Here is a 19,197-nt window from a genome sequence, read left to right as displayed (position 1 = left end):
ACTCATAAGGTTGCTGAAAACTCTCCGACAGCCCACAACCGGTTTCGCCCTTCTTAGGGCTCATCAGGTAGGCGAAGTCCCCGAGTTTCCGTCAACCGTATGCTCTACCTGAACCCGATTTGCACGAAATTAGCGAAATACACTCATTTGCAAACCAGTTTGCTTTTGCTCGAGACTTAACTGGGAGCCAGCTGAATCTCTCGCTTATGATGTTTCTTCTGATAGGTAGGCGCCATGGGGGTAGCCAGAGCAATTTTGAAGCGCTCACTTTTCACCTTCGGTCTGACGGTGGCACTATACTTGTTAATTCTGGGATGGGGTTTTCTATGAAAATGAGGGGTGAAAAACCGGGTGGACTGGGTGAATCACATGGCATGAAAATGATGTGTTTTGTGCGTGGTCCATCGGCCTGGAAACACTCAAGATATCGGTGTTGCATTTCTGACTGATCAAAGACAACTTTCAGTCAGCACGGCGAGCCTGAAGCAAAGAGGAAACTACGTTGGCTATACTTTGATGGAATTCAGTTGAACTGTCAAAAAAAACTGCCGGAAAAATTAAGCACAACCTCGACGATTTCCGTGAAACTTCAACAAACCGTATTTTGCTTCGCAAAATTTTATCTCCCGCTATTTTCTCGGTCCATTCCTATTCTCCGCAAAATCCCGCACTGCGCGAACGATACAGACACATGGTCATGATATTTTTAATGGCTGACGGAATGTAACGAACGAAATAATTTTCAGATTTTGTTTGCACACACGTGAATTTGCACCCGACCCGGAAAACGTGGTCAGAACGGGTCCATTAGTAGTATTAGTCCGCGATGTAATTGATTGGTCTTCGTATCGTTCTTAGTTTGTCTGATAGTATTGATTTGAACTAATTAGGTTCTCCAGGACAGATATGCTGAAAGTGCAGAGAACGCAAAGAAGCCTCATTAAAAATCACGAATGAATTCCGACAATTGCTGCTACGGTTCAGCATAGGATGCTTCATTCGTCTTTTCGGACGGATAAATGGATAAAAGGTGTGAAGTAGTTGAGTGGCAGTGAAGATTTGGAGTTGAACTGCAAAACATTATGTATGGGATGACAATACACAATCTAGCACCCACAATAACCGGGGCAAGTTGTCATATTAGGCGCAAGCAACAAGTGTCTGCGATCTAAAGGATATATGTGACGAAAATGGGACTTCCGGATCATCGGGACTGCGGTGTTGGTGGTACCCAACGTCCTCTGAGTTACGTAGGATAGATTGCCCGAAATTATCAAGATGAATCCCACGTTAAGGAACTAACTTGCGGTTTACTGGTACATTGTTTGTTATTATCGTCGCGTAAGCGCTGAAAACGTACACCAACCTGGAGGTTACATCAGTTACCTGTAAACGTTTCATCGTGTTGGAAAATCCAAGCGTCTGACTACTAGAATACAGCATACGTGGCAGAACGGTCTTACAAAACGATCTATTCAATCACATTCTGATGTTGTAATGCTGCTGATGCGACGGGAATAAACAAAGAAAACTTGGACCATGAGATTTATTACTTTACGCAGAACACTGTTTGTCGCCCTTCACAAGCTTCACTGGATGTTTAGATACATTCGCTTGTGTTTTGTCCACTGAACGATTGGCTGTACAGCATCTATCTTAGTTCGAAGTCATCAGTTATTTTAAACTACAGTACTGACTAGAACAGTTCAGTTTTGCCGATTGGACGGTCGAAACGCGATGTTATCTTCAGTTATAAATGATAAAAAGTTCTGATGAATGACTAGAAAATGGTTCCTCCAGTGCGTGTTAGGAGCTTGTGCAGCGCTGGTTTTGCCCTAGTTTCTATGTCACCTAATAATCCCACAAGGGTCTCTTGGTATTAGTATCTGTCCCCTCTCTGTGTAATTTCAAGATGTTGTGTGATGAAAGTTCCGTTTGGTTTTCGCCAACGGTTGCAGCAGCAATTCCACCCGGATATAATATTTCAACATATGCGCACAATCCTATATGCCTTTCGTCTCATCGTTCTCCAATCGATGCTTCAAGTAGGTAGGGTGAGTCGATAGGGTGCCCAAAGCTTCTTGATGAACATTTAAAAATGACCGCATGCAACGGTAAGGTTCCCGGAAGGGTTTTTATTTTCCAGGCGGTGATGGTTTTAGCCATAGCGAGAGAAGTGTTTCGTGCAGTCTTAAAGCAATGTAGATCAATTCACTGTAACCAGTGCTAAGACTCCCAAATATTTAGGACATCTTTAGATAGAAGTCGGTTGGTGCCAGAGGGTTTGTCACACGGCTACTCTTGCTTGGTTATGTAATGTATGTAACAATGTATCCAGAGGAGGGTGTCTTCGATAGAACCACAACAAAGTTCAACAAACTGTAGCTTGGCAAGACATCACGAACGTGACGACGAGGGATGTGTGAGCCTTGGGTGTAGCTAACCTTCTGAAATGAGCACTACAAGATCTTTCCTACACTCTGCATGATTTGTGTTTCTCCTCGGATTGCTTGAACGAGTATTCTATGCTCTTGGTGTCATACAACACTCCTGATATGCTATCACAAGGTTACATTCATTGCTCCATTTAGTCTCCCCGTTTATGGTTTCTAGAGACACAACTGATTTCGGTCTCAGAGGCGAACAAAACGAAATCTGTGATTCAAAGTCTATTGAATATGCTTTTCTACTCGTACTCCCGCTACACATTTACTCACTCAGCTGGATCATCTTCACCGTTTTTTAGCCAGGATACTCTATTTGACAACGTGACGGGAATTGAGGTGATGTCTGTTGGTGTCGGGAGCCGGTCACGTGATAATCTGTGTCCATATCCCCTTTCTACCAAGGCAGACAAATGTGTCCACATTATCCCCCAAATCAAGCCGCGCTTCATCCACCTAGTCAAAAATTCAAAACAATAAGTATCAATTTTGCATACCTGAGTAGGACAACACGCGATTGAATACGAATAGCCAGTAGAAGAGATTTTGCATATTCTTTTAGCATGTAGTAACCACATGGAAATCTTGAGTTTGAGTTACCCGGTGATATCTGATAGAAGTTTATGTTACTGAGACTAGCTTATCAGAAATTCCAGATGTGACAATTTCACGGACACCTTAAACACGTTAGATCATTCGATTACTACTGAAAAGTTGCAGGATTCGCTGAATTTGTATCCACATTGGGTTAGGGGCGGAACTCGTGTCAGGTGTTGTTCTGTTACGTGAAACGGTAATTGGATGAGATGTGGACTTTTCAACCACGACTTCGAACTACTAGCTAGATCGTCTGGACTGGAAACAGAAATTCATATGGCCACCTTTGAACTACTATATGGAGATCGATGGATGAGATGTTAGACCACATCAAGGAATTAAAATGCTGTTATTGACCTGGCGACCTTTGTAGTTTTGCATACGTGTGCTTTTCTATGGTTATTCCACAGGATAACCCTGGAATGTGTTTTTGACTTGTAAACTAACAGAATTCTCCGCTGAAATGTTTGGTCTCACACCACATGGTTTGGTATGTGCGGTCAAATTAGTGACTGGTAACTGTCCGATTAATCTCCGACTAATTGACCAGCCAGTTTATCCATTATGGCAAGGAATTTGGCAGTGTTAGGTGGATGACCACTTGCAACCCGCACAAGCAGTGCATATTATCGGACTGGCCAAAATTAAGCCGCATATTCCAATGGTGGTATTTGTCAACCAATCGTTTGACGGACTCGAGCATTCAGTGGGATAAGAAGGTCGTGCATCTCCATCAAGAAGCTGGTATCACGTTAACCATTGGTACAGGCATACCGAGGTATGATGTATGTTTTTGATCCATGCTATTTCCGGATATTTTGATGGGTCTATTTAATGTGGTTTCTACCTACGTGACCAGGTTGATACATGCACTCTTTCAGTTTCACCTTTTTGAAGCATAAAGGGAACGTGGTAAGAATGGCTTACACAAGCGTGTCCGATTTGCACACTAGACTGTGTTGCCGATGAATTGGGACTAGTCACGAAAAAGAGAGGAGCAAAACTGATATCTCAAGTACGCCATTGTTATACCTGACTGCTGTTTCCACTCCAGTGCCTGGTGTCAGAAAAACAACTCACCGACAAGGAACACAAGAGCTTTGTTGCAACAAGCGAGTGCGTGCCACTGAAAAATTCACACCGACCCCGCACTAGTTAAGGGGCACTTTCTGACATCGATGCAGGCTGTCTGATAGGCGTTTAGTGAACACCCATCAACATCAACGGTGCTTCTATGAAATGCCTGAAAGCTGATAACATTCGGCCGTGCTTCTGTGGCATGATTAAGAGAAACGCCTAGAATAAGAGAGCATGGAGTGAACAGTGCGCAGTTTTGTTCCTCTGTAACTGAAGAAAGACATGAATTATTACTCAGCTTTGACATCTTACGGGCGTTCTGGGGTTACTTTGAGGAATATGACCTTCCTGATAGCCATACCAAAGGGATTGAAACTAGAAAGCGTGGCACGACATCTGAGAGCCTCCTCCAAGGAACACAGCACCCGGTAGCAGCAGTAAATGGGACGTAAAACGCCCTCGAACGGACTACGCGGTTAAAGCTGCCCTCAACCAACCAACCGGGTTCACGTTGCATAGTGTATACCAAATTAGCTGCTGAGCAAGTTACATTGACAGAACCGATAGGCGTCTCACAATCGGAAAGGGAGGGCACATAGCTCTTTAAGTCTGAAATTATCTTTCCAAAGTACCAAAGCGAACTACGGAAAACATTAGTCTCCTACGAACAGACATCTGGCCGCCACGGGTTAGCATGTTAATCTCGCCTCAACATTGACTATCGTTCCTCGCCAAAGAAATTCACATGTTCTGAGGCCTGACGAGGCAATTGCAATAAATAGATCAGTGCCTGCACTGTGTTCAAAAGCAATTTGATGTAATTCTTAGGGTGTATGTATCAGTCTCCGAATTCTCATAGTTATTCAAACTTCCAAAGGGATATAAGTTTTAAAATGCAATACTACTACTCTGGACCTACTTATCCCACTACACCATTGCGTTCTCACACAAGCGAGTGAGAAGTCTTCCAGAAATCGCCAGTAAACTATCGGTGGACGATGGATCGTCGTCTAATTTATGTGTTCGCATGTTTCATTCCCATCGGGATGGCCGTATTGGCTCAAAACTCGCACTCGACATGATTGCGGAAGCGTGTCACGTCAAACCGATAACAAAACACGGACGGCTAACTCTTCCATCCTTGATTTTACACGTATGAAGATATTATTTGGCCAAAATTAATAGATTACTAAGTTACCAATTTTTGGTGAATAGATAGGTGGATAATGTGGGTCAGTACTTTCATCAGAGAGTCCTCTTACAAGGCATAGGATAGTCTGATCGCACCTACCTCCCACGAGATGTCTTCAGTTCTTTGCATTTGCTGCTGTTATGCTGAACTGAGATGAATGAAGGAGCACTCATATGCACCAAAGAAAAGTCTACTTATTCCTGAGTAGCATCATCATTGTCACCTGTAATGACCGCGTACTTGTCGTACAGTGGTTGCAGCTGCCACAGTTTCGTTCACCGATGATTCGGGGAGGTGGGGTAAGTAGCTGCGCATTGGAGGTGGAAGCTGGTAACTTTGTGTGTAAATACAAGTTCCCTACAACAACAACAAGGCAGATCTTGGACAAATCACAGACTCCGTCACATTTTTAGTGATAGACTGGAGCTGATTTTCACAACTTTGCCACAAAAGAGGAATGAGAATCTAGGGATGACCTAAAAAAATGCCACGTATTTCTCTCACAAATCTAGAATGAACTACGTCAAACAAAAGGATGGAGGAGAAGGGAAGAAACTATGGAAACCATATTAAAAAGCAGAAATATTTGTTCAGTTGTAGCGTCCTCCTAGGGCATAGCTTTAAAATAGCTACAATAGATGATGTAGCCTAATTGATTAAATATTTAGCGCAACCTATGCATTATAGCTGCCACCCATGGGCTCCAGTGCGATCGAAACGCACAAAACAAGACAGGCGTCTTTCAGAAACCGTATTATACTATAAGAAGAAAACAAGCACCGTGATCAGTCTAATCTCTTCAGCTTAATTCACTCAGGCGAACGAGTATGCGACGCATGCTTCCTGAACTTTTAAAGAACTATCAACGCCCGCGAAATACACTCATTTTTTCAAGGGAGACTCAACTGAATTTCAGCTGAATCTCTCGTTTCTGATGCTCTTCAACTGAATATGCTATACAAAGGCCACCTCATGTTTTAGTTGGTACGATATTCTAGATACCACAGTATATCTTCTTGAAGGATCGCTGGTACTCATGAGGCTTTCAACAACCTTGAGTGAGGTCTTGTCCCTATCGTTTCCACACAAAAAGGAAGACGCGTTTAGAAAAATGGACGGTTGTATTTACATCTGACGGACTTCGGTTGGCATCTACGTACAAGCTAAAGTTTTTCAAAAACATTGGTGTAGTTGCATTCTGTACAACGCTTCACGTACACATCTTTCTCACGATCGTACGTTTCCGGACCGAAGGAATGTTCGTGTGTGGCCGTTGTTTTCGTGAACAGGCTACTACGAGTTTGAACTTTCAGTTCTGAAGCAGAAAGCATAACCAATCATGTGGTGTTTGGGCTCGACGATAGCTGAAAGGTTGAACTGTAATAGTTATTAAGCCTGCTAAAGCTGCAAAAGATTTGATACTTGACTTTCGAGATGGTCCCACAGTCTAGTTTGGAGGGGAAAGCACTGAAAGATTCAACTAGCAAATTTTCCCGCAGTAAGAGACGTAGTTCAAGCTAAAGATGAAAGAAAGTGATGCAAGATGCAACCGGTCGGTAAACAAATGAAATAAATCTGAACGAATCAAAAAACAAAGCCATCAGTTTCGACGGGCCTCAGACTCAAGTCACTGAAACACCTGTTCCTAAGAGCGGTTGTAGCTTTTACAGAACAATCATCAAAAGCATTCAGCTGCAACACCTTCCGGGGCCTAACTGCCATGCCAGCAGAAGGGAGCACGAGGGCTGGGATACTGCCAGGTTGCCCAAGCCTAGACAGAGGAAGTCAACAAACAGAGGTTGGGTTCGAACCACAGATCCTCCGGTCTGTTAATCAGCGCTCTAGCCACTGAGCCATCTCACTTTTACAGCTATGTTTTGTGCCGACAGCATCTCAGTTACGAGTTATTTGGATGTTGGACAAAACCGTGAAACCACAAGGAAGAGTGGAAGATGAAGTCGAGAGACTTCTAAGAGGCAAAAGCCAAAACAAGGAAACAAGACCGAGTAAACAGAGTGTCAAGGTGATTAATGCATGGTTACTCTTGATTTGAAGAGTGAAACATTGAAGACGGTAATAAAAAGTGAAGGTGGGAGGTATCTCCACGATTCAAGCATCCTATTGAAAAGAGACGGAAAGACTTCGATTGAACAACAAATGTTAGAAATGAAAGCGCGAATTTGTGAAAGAACCAGCTACGCATAGTTCAGTAGTCAAGCCAACGTGCCTACGAAAAGGCATCTGAAAGCTTTCAAACGTCAAGTGGCGTTTTTATGGCGCCGGTAGCGTGTTAGCGGTCCTAAAAACACAATTCGGGATTTTGCTCCGTTTCTGGTCGAGCTGTATGTCTTATACTGGGCCTTTTCTGACAACATCACAGCGAATTAGCGCACATAGCCACAGTTTGTTCAATCAATTGCTTCGGCAGTCAGCGTAGTGTTGGGACGTTCATCACAATCGGTTCCAGACATAGGAATCTTTAACGTGCAGGGAATGATCACAGAGGTAGTAAAAAAATCATTGTCGCCCAACTTAGTTCTCAAATACGACTGAGCGGCTGTGCGGCTATCACCTAGTAGGTGTCTCGTGAGATCTTAAATCCTCCAGATCAACAGATTTCCTGCTACTACTAACTTGGTGGATATTGCTGGGCAAATCAGTTTCATGGGTTTATTAATCATGTTGGAATCTGGATAACTTTATGCGAGTGCGCTGCCAAGTCTTTTCGTTTCAGTTAGGAATAATACGAGAAGGTTTATTGCTGTTATTTAAGAAACAGGTTTTTATTACCTGATTCATATGAAATTCATAAGGCGTATTAACTTAATAATCGGTGTGATGAACGGGCAGCGCTCTTCGCAAGTCTAGATACAATAGAGACCCATAACATAACAAAGTATTCAACATAGCCTATTGGGGAACCTCACGACTATGGTAAGAACGTAAAATATGCGCAAAGTGTGCAACAAAACCTCTACAAAGTATAAAAATGGAACAGATGAATAATGAGTTTGATACCCAGGACAATTTTGGTAGTCTTTTATTGGAGGTGGAGGGACTACTGATTTCGCCTCAGAGGGTGCTTGTAGCACAAAAGTCTAGGTCGTCCAATTGAAGCAGTCCGAGACTGGGCGTTTTAGAGGTGATCAGAGATATACCAATTTGGTTTCAAGAGCAGACCCAACTGAATCCCGCGTTTATGATGTTCTTTTTCAACAGAATGTGCTGCACCAGGCAGTCTCATGTTTCAGTTGGTACGATGTTGCAGATACCGCAATACATTGAATAGAGGTAACACGAATGTGAATTATAGGAACTGTCTGTTACAACAACAGTTCATCAACTTCATCCATATTTTATTGAAAAGCAGATCAGATAGAAATTCTCCCACTGAACTACTTTTTGGTAAGAAATTTGCAGAGCTGACAAAAAACACGAAAGTACTCCTGAAGTTTGGACAAGTCACAGATGAGGCCTTAGACGACAAAGAATGACAATCACAAAAGTGAAAATAACTCGCTCTTTCAAAACAAGTCAACATAAAAAGATATAAAGGAGTACCTTTGATCCTTTTGTTATAGTGCTTCAGTTTTGATGCTTCCACTCGGCGGGCTCGTCGTTCCCGTTCAGCTTCCAGTTTGTCTTCACTACCCCAGATCTCTAAAGAGCGTTGGGCGACCTGAAAGAAGACACAAAGAAATACATTGTCACCTACGCCGGAACTAAGCAAGCACAGGAACAGTAATGACTGCAAATAGAAACTAGGTGCCGAAAAAGAAAATAAAGTGGCCCATTGTCTTGTACAAACTACATTAAATTAAAAGTCAGAAAAGGCTAAGCAGCCCACCTTTGATGACAGTGAGTGAAGGCGCTCTAGCCTTGAGCCCGCTAATTGGAAAATGCCTGGTGCTAAATAGAACTGAAGTTGTGTAGTGAGCAGGGAAACCGAAGATCTAGCAAGAAGATTAGCAAACTCCACTCGTGGTGTCAACACACGGCAACTGCAACAGCCACTGTGTGAGGCAACCTTGGCTACTTTCGAGGCGAGATGGCTCAGTGGTTAGAGAGCGAGTTTACCGATCAGAAGGTCCTGTAGTTCCAACCTGACCTGTCTCTCGAGCTCTCCTGTCTAGGCTTGGGTAACCTGGCAGTATCCCAGCTCTCGTGCTTCCTTCTGGTGGCACGGTAGTTAGACGCCGAGGGGGTGCTGTAGATGAACGATTGATTGATTGAACCTTGGCTTCGTTACTTCAAAATATCCTCTGGTGGGAAGTTCGGCAGAACCATTTTTCCTAGAAATTCATGGGTTCGGAAACTAGAATTTAACTCAGCGACGCGTGCAAACATCTTTACAAAAGTCCATGGTGCACCACAGAGGCACCAAAAGAGGTCAGTGACCACTAGGATATAATTTCGGGAGTCTGTTTACTGAAACTGCAAAACCAGCTCTCATGTAGTTAATAGCAAGCACGCTCCACCTGGATGTTCTACGGCGTTAAGAGAAGTTAAACAGTTTGATGCCATAGTATTCGTACATGGATGTAGGCCACACAAACAGTACAGCTGACTGACCCGAAGACTGGAACAGAAGCAAGACTGAGCTGTCCGGGAAGTACGTGTATGAATGCCAGAGTGCGACAGAGAATGGAGAAAAGTAGGGAATGAGACAAATCGATACGGCCACGAGTTGACATGCCTAGTGTGTGTTCACAATGCTATTAGACATATCTCCCACTAAATGAACATGCAAACAGAAAAGGAACAGGTCACATTCGAGAGAGTAAACAAATCTACTTAAAGCAACGAGAAGCCAAGGGGTAAACGGCAGTAAACGGCTTATCAATACTACTTATCAATACTGCTTATCAATACTACTTTCCTGAAGTCCCGATCTGTATTCGGTACAAACATGGTCCAGGGAAAAGAAAACAAGTGTGGAAGGAGACTTAGGTTCTCGCCTCTCTACTAGTGTATACATGTTATATCACACCAAGTTCCTGTGGAGCAATACTAGGCGTCGGAGTATATATACAGGTAACAGAGTCATAATGAGGCTTTTGCAGTCGTGCACAAACATACTTGCGCTTCCAAATATAATCGCATGTCTCCCCAGATTGAATTGTGTGGATTGCGTTTGAGAATAAAGCGCAACTTTGGTTCCCTTACGTCCAGATCCACGTCGTTGACAAGATAACGGTCTTTGGCGGTGGATTTTGTAATCATGGTATGCAGTCCTTTGGGATCACTGAAATGAGTTAAGAAAGCGGGATAAAACTGGGTTGATTGAGGCTTAGTTAGGAGCCTGAGGAGACCATGTCACAAATATATGCGTGAGGATGCTAACAGAAAAAAACGAATACCGTTATATTGCAGAACTATCCATCCGGAGAGCAGTTTACAGACAGTATGTATGAAAATTACATAGACTGAGAGGACCTAAGCCCTGTATGCCTAGAGCACAACTAGCAACAGCGTTGAAACCAACGAGACACAACATAGAATTGCAGATTCACCAGACTATATAAATCTGGAATCTATTCAGACAACATATGGCCTACGCTCAGAGAAGCAGTCTCCGTGGGATCCCGCCTTTCTATCCACTAGTCACAGAGGCTACAGTGGCGGCGCTGCCTGCATGTCTGGCCGACCGATGCATCGCATGCGATTTCAACTACTCGTAAGTAGCCAGAAGTTACGCGCGCGAAAGAAAATAGAGAGCACAGGATACCCTGCAGCACCAAATTTCTCTGGAAAATTTGGGACTACTGAAAAGGGCCTGAGAACCAGCAAGTTGGATCATGAAGACCCTACGGAATAGTTGTAATCTGGGTATGGATAGAACGATGATCACAGAAAAGTAGCACTACCCCATGAACATAATCTGTTTCAAGTTAGCAAATGAATCTACTGAGTGTACCTAATCTCATTTATATCTACCATACGTAAGCACTTACTATTCTCATTTCATTGTAACAAACAGAACTCGTTGGAAATTCTTTCGGTCCCAATTCGAAGGGTGTGCCAAAACCAGAAAAGTTACTGTTCAGTTGACACTCATTTAGGAGCTGATCACTTGCTGTCTGGCAGGACTATCTACTGAGTGTACCTAATCTCATTTATATCTACCATACGTAAGCACTTACTATTCTCATTTCATTGTAACAAACAGAACTCGTTGGAAATTCTTTCGGTCCCAATTCGAAGGGTGTGCCAAAACCAGAAAAGTTACTGTTCAGTTGACACTCATTTAAGAGCTGATCACTTGCTGTCTGGCAGGACTAGCCACGCAGTTTTGCGTTAAACACACGCTGAAGTCAAGAGACGTATGAGAAACCCATAGAGAATGATGATCAGCCAATCTCTACCACCAACATTTCCGTCCAAAGTCCTAGAGTGTTTGCTGGCCAGTCGTTACATGATCTACAAAGTAACGCCCTACCGAGTAATCACCCATACAGGCTTATACACAACCGCCCTACGGCGGTGTTTCACACCTCCGGTCTTCCACGTTAGGTAAACGGAGGTAACGTCGCTTGACATTTTCGAAACTACAGAATCCAAGGTGAGACCAGAAACATCCAAACTGACAACGCTACCTGGCAATACAGATATATACTTTAGAAACTGTTGTTCCGCCTTTCACTGAACGCGAACCCGGGCCTCTTTTATCCAATCCATAACTCTCAGTACTTCTAGTCAAAAGTGTGGTGTGGGACGATAGCCGAGTTCGAGCAAATAAAGATCGGTGGACTTCAGAACTAATCGAATACTAGACCAATACGAGCGAACATATTTAAACATAACGAAACACACAAATGACTGCAAACAAGGCTGTTTGTGGTTTGCTAACAATTGTGCATTAACAAAGCGAGACTGCTCTGGAGTGGGATGGAACTTTTTATCGACTTCGAGGAGAATACCACTTTTGATCGCATACCGGAGTTTAACGATTACCCAAAATTATCGACGTATATTCGAAAACGGCCAAATGGGCTGCAGGCCTCTTGAATGACCGCTGGAGTCGTGTGCGCATCGACGAGATTCTTTCCACAGTGTGATGCATTAGCGTACTGGTTTTTCAAAACTGTTCTTTCCTCAACCGTATTTTCGATACACTGCAGCGGTCTTTGTTCTGTAGCTCATTCAGCGCCCACGATGATGATACTCTATCAACAACACCATATCCTACCGCTCTAGTGTTCTGATTCTCAACGGATTCTAGACAACAATACATCGGTCAGTTCAACTTACCAGATATTAACCATTTATCATGGGCATATTGGTCCCAAATTCTACACTTTCGATCACCGGAAAGTGGGAGAGTGTGGGACATACAGCCGAGCCTTAGAGGCGATGGCGTGTTCAGTTCGCTCGGGAATCGTTTAACCAGCGTAACCTATTAGGCGTGCGGAATTCATCAATCCCTAAAGAGCTCCTTCTTCTTGAGACCATCTGGCGTACCTCAGCATTACTAATCCGATGTTCCCGCTAGACCTGACCAGTGCTTACGAGACACCGATGGTCAAACACATGACATCTTCCGTACATCCTCTGCTCGTAGAGGTCACGTCTCTAATTCATAAAGCAGTATGGATCGCACTGCTGCAGTATATATTCTGCCCTTGATAGAAAAACTCACGTCACGTCGGCACCATAGGGGACGGAGGTTGGCGAAAGCTGCCCTAGCTTTCCCGACTCTAGAAATAATCTCCTCTCCAGCTAGTCTACTGGAACTTATACAACTACCCAGGTAAACAAATTTATCCACCACGTCGATTGGCTCACCTGAGAGTATGACGTTTGGGTTTGATCCCACTCAGTCTTACAGCAGCACTTTCACTTTGCAGGTGTGAAGCGCATGCAAAACCATGCACCAGAGTTATTTAGATTAGTTAAAACGATTTGCATTTGGGAAGGATCTGAACCAATGAGAGCAGTGTCGTCCATATACTCAGTGTCTATGGGCGAACGTCACACGCGCATTTCGACTCCCGAGGTTTCTGAGACAGGCAGAGAAATTTCAAAGTAGCACACAATAACAAAACTGAAGAGGAAATGTGAGAGGGGGCAGCCTTGTGTTACACCACTGGACGTGGATTCAAACAAAAGCTTGTCGTGTACTCACACGCGTCCACAGGAGTGCGCATACAGTAGCCTCACAGGGGATATAAATTTGGAAGAGGCACCTTTGATCGATGGACACTGCCAAAGTTGCTGACGATCGACAGAGTCAAAAGCAGATTTCCGATCAAGAAAAACAGCCTCGGCGCCCTGTCATGCTTAAGGATTGATATCTCACGCTGGATTTCCGTTGTTGACAGCGAGCTGGTGTCGATGTTTCATTCAGGCCCGCTTGGTTCTTCCAGCGGTTGTATTGAAAGAGACCAGCTGAGCTGTTCTTTGAAGTGCTCAGTCCACCGTTCAAGATGACGATCGAGGGAGTGAGTCACCGTACCGTCTTTTCGCATATTGTTTCATTGACACCTGCCTTTTTTGACCGGTTGATCGAATCAGCTGAAATGGGGCGTGGCTGTTGCCTGCAGCAGAAGCCTTCTCCATCTTCTGGGCCTTCGAAATCCACCAGTGTTCTGCCATTCTTTAAGCTCCTAGCTCCTGATGGTGTTTGAAGGGTCTGCGTGTGCTACCATGGTCACTAGTTGCTGATATAGCCTTTCTGGCAGCAATAATATCTGCTGATCTCAAAGATATCCAGTGATCACTGAGTCGAGTCAGATGGGCTGGACAAACAGTTCTGAAAACTGCCAGGATTGCTTCTTTAACTCGCCTCCATTCATCCTCCAAGCAGTCTTCGTCGTCTACATGACTGTGTTTCCAGTATCTTTCTAGCCAGATTATCTCGATACTCTTCAGCTACTGAAACTTATCGAAGTTGATGAACGGAGCTGCTCTCTTTCGGCACGCGTAGTGCTATCGGAAAGCGAACTGTTAAGGGGACTCACACGAGTCGAGTTGCGTACCCCAGAAGGAATGACAATCCCCTAACGCTCTAACCACTTGCAACATCTCGCCCCACCCTCGTATCTTAGCAAACAGATTCAAAAATTGATCACAAAGTGCATCACTTCCAGGTATGAATAGTTCAGTCAGTAAATACGCATCCTAAAGGGGGTTTGAAATCGTTGAGACCGTGGGTCAATCAGCTGAGTAAATAGGAACGCAAAATGGGGTAGTTGAAGATTGACTTTCTTTCTTTCTAGTGAGCAGCTGGCATTTGCAGGAAGGCGATAGATAACTTCACAAACAACGTGCTAAGTGAGCGGTAGCATGAGGCGTTAATGGATCCAACTCATCCGGTCAAAACGGTTGCCATGAAGTGATTGAGCAATTCACTCATTGCCCGGAATCTCTCCAACCTTCTGGTTTGCGTGCTCCGTAAAATTTCCGTCTTCCTTCAAATTTTCAGTAAGTTATTGCCAAAATGCTTGTTGTGCTTACTTATGAGTAGCAATAGCTGCAGTTATCCGGCTGACATCAAGCATCTGGAGAAAGTCAGCAGGTCCGTATTCACAAAGATAAAACTCCTTGCTACCGAGATAGATGCAAACGTCATAATGCGATGTAATTAGGAAAGCTGATCGAGGAACCGATAACTTCCCGGAAAGGCAAGTCAGGCGAGGCTTCCCTCCCTCCACTATAAGTATCCGATCAAATACTAAGCACATGGCTTAGTATCAGGTCCTCAACGATGGGTCAACACCCAGTTGGGATAGACACTCTGTCTAATAAAATTGCTCGGTAAAATCAACTCAGAAGATTTACACCAGACCAAACCACCAGCTGTCGAAGACTGGTCGCCCCATGCGTAATCATGAAGTCAACAGTTCATAACTGTTGATCAACAGATCAGCAGTTATGAAGGGGATGGAATCAACTGTTGATTCAATCTTCTCTCACCTGATAAGTTCTCAAACAAGTGATGGGTCTGTTGTGCGCTTTTAGGGAACCCAGTACATGCCTACATTAAGATCTTTTTTGGTGATAATGGAAGATTAGACGTGCCGTTCATCCGTCAATCAACATGCAGTGATAACGAGTGTAATGGGTAAAAGCCGATATCATAGACACCCACCGACATCGATCGCAGACATCCACATCGAAGTGTTTCCGCAAAAAAGAGTCGTCAAATGTTCGGTTACACTGATCACAAAGTGGCTTGTCTTCATCCGGTGGAAGAGGTAAAGGATGGTCCACATCAGGTGGTCCATGTTCTGTGGAACTCAAAGGGAGACCTCTGATTCGACGATGACGTTTGGTTCGTCTCTGACAACCTGATTCAAACTCGTCATCCGTCAGCTCTTCATCCTTCTCAAACTGCTGAGATAACGTCTGGTCTTCACTAACTTCATCTTCGGGGATGAACCCACCATCGGTGGCTGAGGGTCGATGGCGTTTAGCAACCCGCACTGAAGCATATACATTTCTGCAAAAAAGGAAAATATAACAGAGGTAAAGGCATATCCCCGAATAGTGAGAGAAACATCTGATTAGAGAAATCGCAAACTGAGTCGTTTTTAATCTGACCTTTCGGATTACAAAGGAAAATATATTTAGTGCAAGCTTCTGACGGCGGCATCCGTCAACCTGGGCTTGATTCTACAGGCGATCCATGAAGGCGTGAAAGCTGTGCAATTCAATTTCCTTTGCATATTTCGACTGTCCGCCAAACGTCCTTGTTGTGCCCTCACCGATCTTAATCCTGCGGGCCTACTTAGGATTTACCGATTCATATGCAGCAGCATACCTGGATTTGTTCTATTCCACTTGGGTACAAACATCTAGTGGCATAACCACCGTTGACCAGTAATTTCGGGAAAATCCCAGTCAGTCGGAAAAATAAAGATAAAATTAGGCCCGGAGTGAGGGAGGAAGCTACTGAGGCCTCTATCCCAAGCTGTCCACGGAAGGTATGCCCTTTGACTTATTCCGATAAATCTAGTGATAGAAAAAATTCTGAACATTCAATAAAAACTTGCTGTTTGCTAATGGACTTTGTTTTGCATCATCCTTCAATTTAAGCAATCTCGCTAGAAAAGAATCAAACTGAGGAACGTTGCTCTTTATTTTTCGCATGTTCACGAAGAAGAGTTTGTAAAGAGGATGATCTCTCAGATCAAATCGACGGATGTACTAGAAGTAGTGCCACTATACCAGCCGAGATGGTCCAGGTGGTTAGAGTGCAAATTTACTGACCGGAAGGTCCGTGTTTCGAACCCGACCTCTGCCTCTCGACTTTCCCTGCCTAGGCTTGGGTAACCTGGAAGTATCTCAGCCCTCGTGTGGCATAGCAGCTAGGCACCGAAATGGTGCCATAGCTGAACGATTTTTTACTATACCAGCCATTAAAATAGTCTGAAGGAGTAACATTAAACATGCACCAATGTACTATGTGTGACTTACTGATCATTCGCAACAATTTGAGATAAGCGAAGTTGCTCAGCGCGTTCCCGATTGCGAGCGATAAGCGCTCGCTGGGAAGGAGTAAGTTCTTCTGACATATCAATGATCGCCTTGTGTCCGCATCACAAAACACAGAGGCTATAGCAAAACAAACAGGATATTATTAATGTGAATTAAGAAGGGAAAACGCCTGTTGCAAGATCTACGGCCTACATTAAAATTTGAAGAATCAGGATGAGTTTTGCAAACTCAGGCAGGCAGCCTGCAAGGAGCGCAACGAGAACCAATGAGAGCTTACGTTCTTTCGGCACAATCAGGAAGTAGCACTTGCCTTTATTTGTGATCACCCTTCTTTAGGTTCCGGAAGCTTGGTCGCATCTATACAGAATCTAAGTTCTCGGTAAACTCCCCCATTAGCTGGATTCTGACAAGCTAACTGACCTGGTGAGCAATTACATGAAGAGGGACCAAATGCACGCCAAAAACCAACTTTGTGAAGATGCAATCTTCGTTGACCCGGTCATAAGAGCGTTCCTAGTGTTCAGTCTTGAGTTGACTGGAATAAAAAAGCTATGCTCGACTGAAGCTATCGGCTTGACGATGTGGACAAAATTGGGCGACTGAACGACCCCATTGCTAAATAACAGGAGTGCCCTTCTACAGGTTGGACCGCAAAGCGAAAGCCAAAAAGAAGCGACGAGACAGATAGTAGGCCTCCATATTACCACCAGACGATTGGGAGCTTAAATCGCGCTTTCGCGTCGTATACGTGAAATCAGTAAGAAATTGGCACAAGGCGTACGGCAGTCCCATGTTCATGGAGGCGGCAACGTTGCCTTTTGTCGGATAAGGTTGGTTAGGTAATCGACTTGATTAACCAACAGGTGTTTGTGATCATTGGCGACTTGTCCAATAGGATCTTCACAAAGCGGCTGATACAGTGTCTGTTGTGCGCAGGAGCGTTGGGATGAGATAACCACGACTCGCGCCCCACTGACCAGACAAGCATCACACTGTCAACGGAGTCAGACATATGAATCATTAGCCCCCTGACAAGGAAACAAAGAAAACCCTAAAGCACAAGGTGATTTTCGGAGAAGACCAATCAGTCGAATGATAAAAGCAGAGTCCTAAAAGAAAACCGCAGATTGGGCACGAAAAAACAGCACTGATCTTAGCAAGCGGTAACTCCGGATGCGTAAAACATGGCCCAACTAGCTTAGTTTATAGTGCTACATACATTATTTGAGGGCAATATCCTCTGCTTAACCAAAAACACCTCCTGATAACCTCATTACGAATCCGCTGCTTCCAGCCGATTCCAGCCAGACTTCTGGGACATCAGTGGTCAAAGGCCTGACAACGTCTCCGATCCTGCGCCCAAAATTGTCAAATCTCACAAGCGCACAACAAAACAGCCCGTACCGCAGTCTGATACGCACATCCTCTGAGGCCCAGTCAGATGCCTCTTGGTGCCGAAAAAGACGCATACGTGAATATTGCCTTCGTGGCTCACTCTTTCGCTTCACTTTTCGCACTACTGTCAGAGTTAATACGACTTCCAGGATACGTACAGCATTCCACAACGTCCAGTGTCACTACTTGTACTCTCAGAGGTATTTTCATAAACTGTACTTCCTGCAGCAGAACTGTAATTTGTGGGCGCGTGACACATGCCAAAGAACTGGGTGACTTTGGTTAATCTTTAAAGTCTGCTTGTACCTCCTACTCTTTTCAATAAACGACAACAATATCATGTGCATTCTAGGTCGACAAGATTACCGCTCAGAGAGATCTGGACGAGCTTTCGGAGGCCTTCCGATGTTCGCCTCATTACTTCAGCATTTACGAGGTTAAACAAAAATAAAAGAGTGGACATATATGCCGGACCCCCTTAACTGTTGGAAATCTTTTGAATAGCCCACCATACGCCCTCACGCACCAACAGGTAGATGAAAGCAAACAGCGTATGGTATTCACGGACTTTCGGGACATACTCTGTTGCGCAAGCGTGTTGAAAAGAACAAATCGACAGAATCGAACGCACCCGTGAAATGAAAGTACACCAATACTGTAGATTGCCCACACATGTCTTTGCTCCAACACTTTAGGGAGTGTGGAGATGTGATCAACACAGCCCCATCCCAAACGGGAATCCTGATGCTGCTCCCGGGTTCAGTATTCATACCCTTTCATGAAACGATGTAAAACAAGCGACGCAGATGGAAAGACAACGGATCCCACGCAGTGCCTTCGTGTTCTATCCGAAAAACCGTTTTCTCATCCGGAATGGAGAAAATACGTAAGTCGTGAAGAGAAGGGTGAGTGCACAACGTCAGACATACGAATAATCTGAGCACCCAAAGCACTCCGCCGACAGCACTAAGCGTTTCGTGATCTCCTTCATACTCCTCTGCCAGGTCATGGGTTGGCCACCTCTCTGTTTACGCCACTCCGAATTGGGGAAGG

General features: G+C 44.3%; 1 protein-coding gene across 1 annotated transcript; it reads right to left on the bottom strand.

Moving 5' to 3' along the window:
• Positions 1 to 5,500: 5,500 nt before the first annotated feature.
• T265_03634 (hypothetical protein) lies at positions 5,501 to 18,218 on the bottom strand (the record flags this gene model as incomplete). The annotated part of the gene is made up of 7 exons (XM_009168169.1): positions 5,501 to 5,689; positions 6,492 to 6,625; positions 8,872 to 8,989; positions 10,390 to 10,555; positions 15,401 to 15,734; positions 16,729 to 16,866; positions 18,008 to 18,218. 7 exons carry the CDS (start codon positions 18,216 to 18,218, stop codon positions 5,501 to 5,503), a joined length of 1,290 nt encoding a protein of 429 aa, XP_009166433.1.
• Positions 18,219 to 19,197: the final 979 nt, after the last annotated feature.

Source organism: Opisthorchis viverrini, assembly GCF_000715545.1.
Source record: "Opisthorchis viverrini unplaced genomic scaffold opera_v5_55, whole genome shotgun sequence".
NCBI classification, from domain to species: Eukaryota; Metazoa; Platyhelminthes; class Trematoda; order Opisthorchiida; family Opisthorchiidae; genus Opisthorchis; species Opisthorchis viverrini.
Note: the sequence above shows the minus strand (reverse complement) of the source record. Positions and strands in the feature narration are given on the sequence as shown.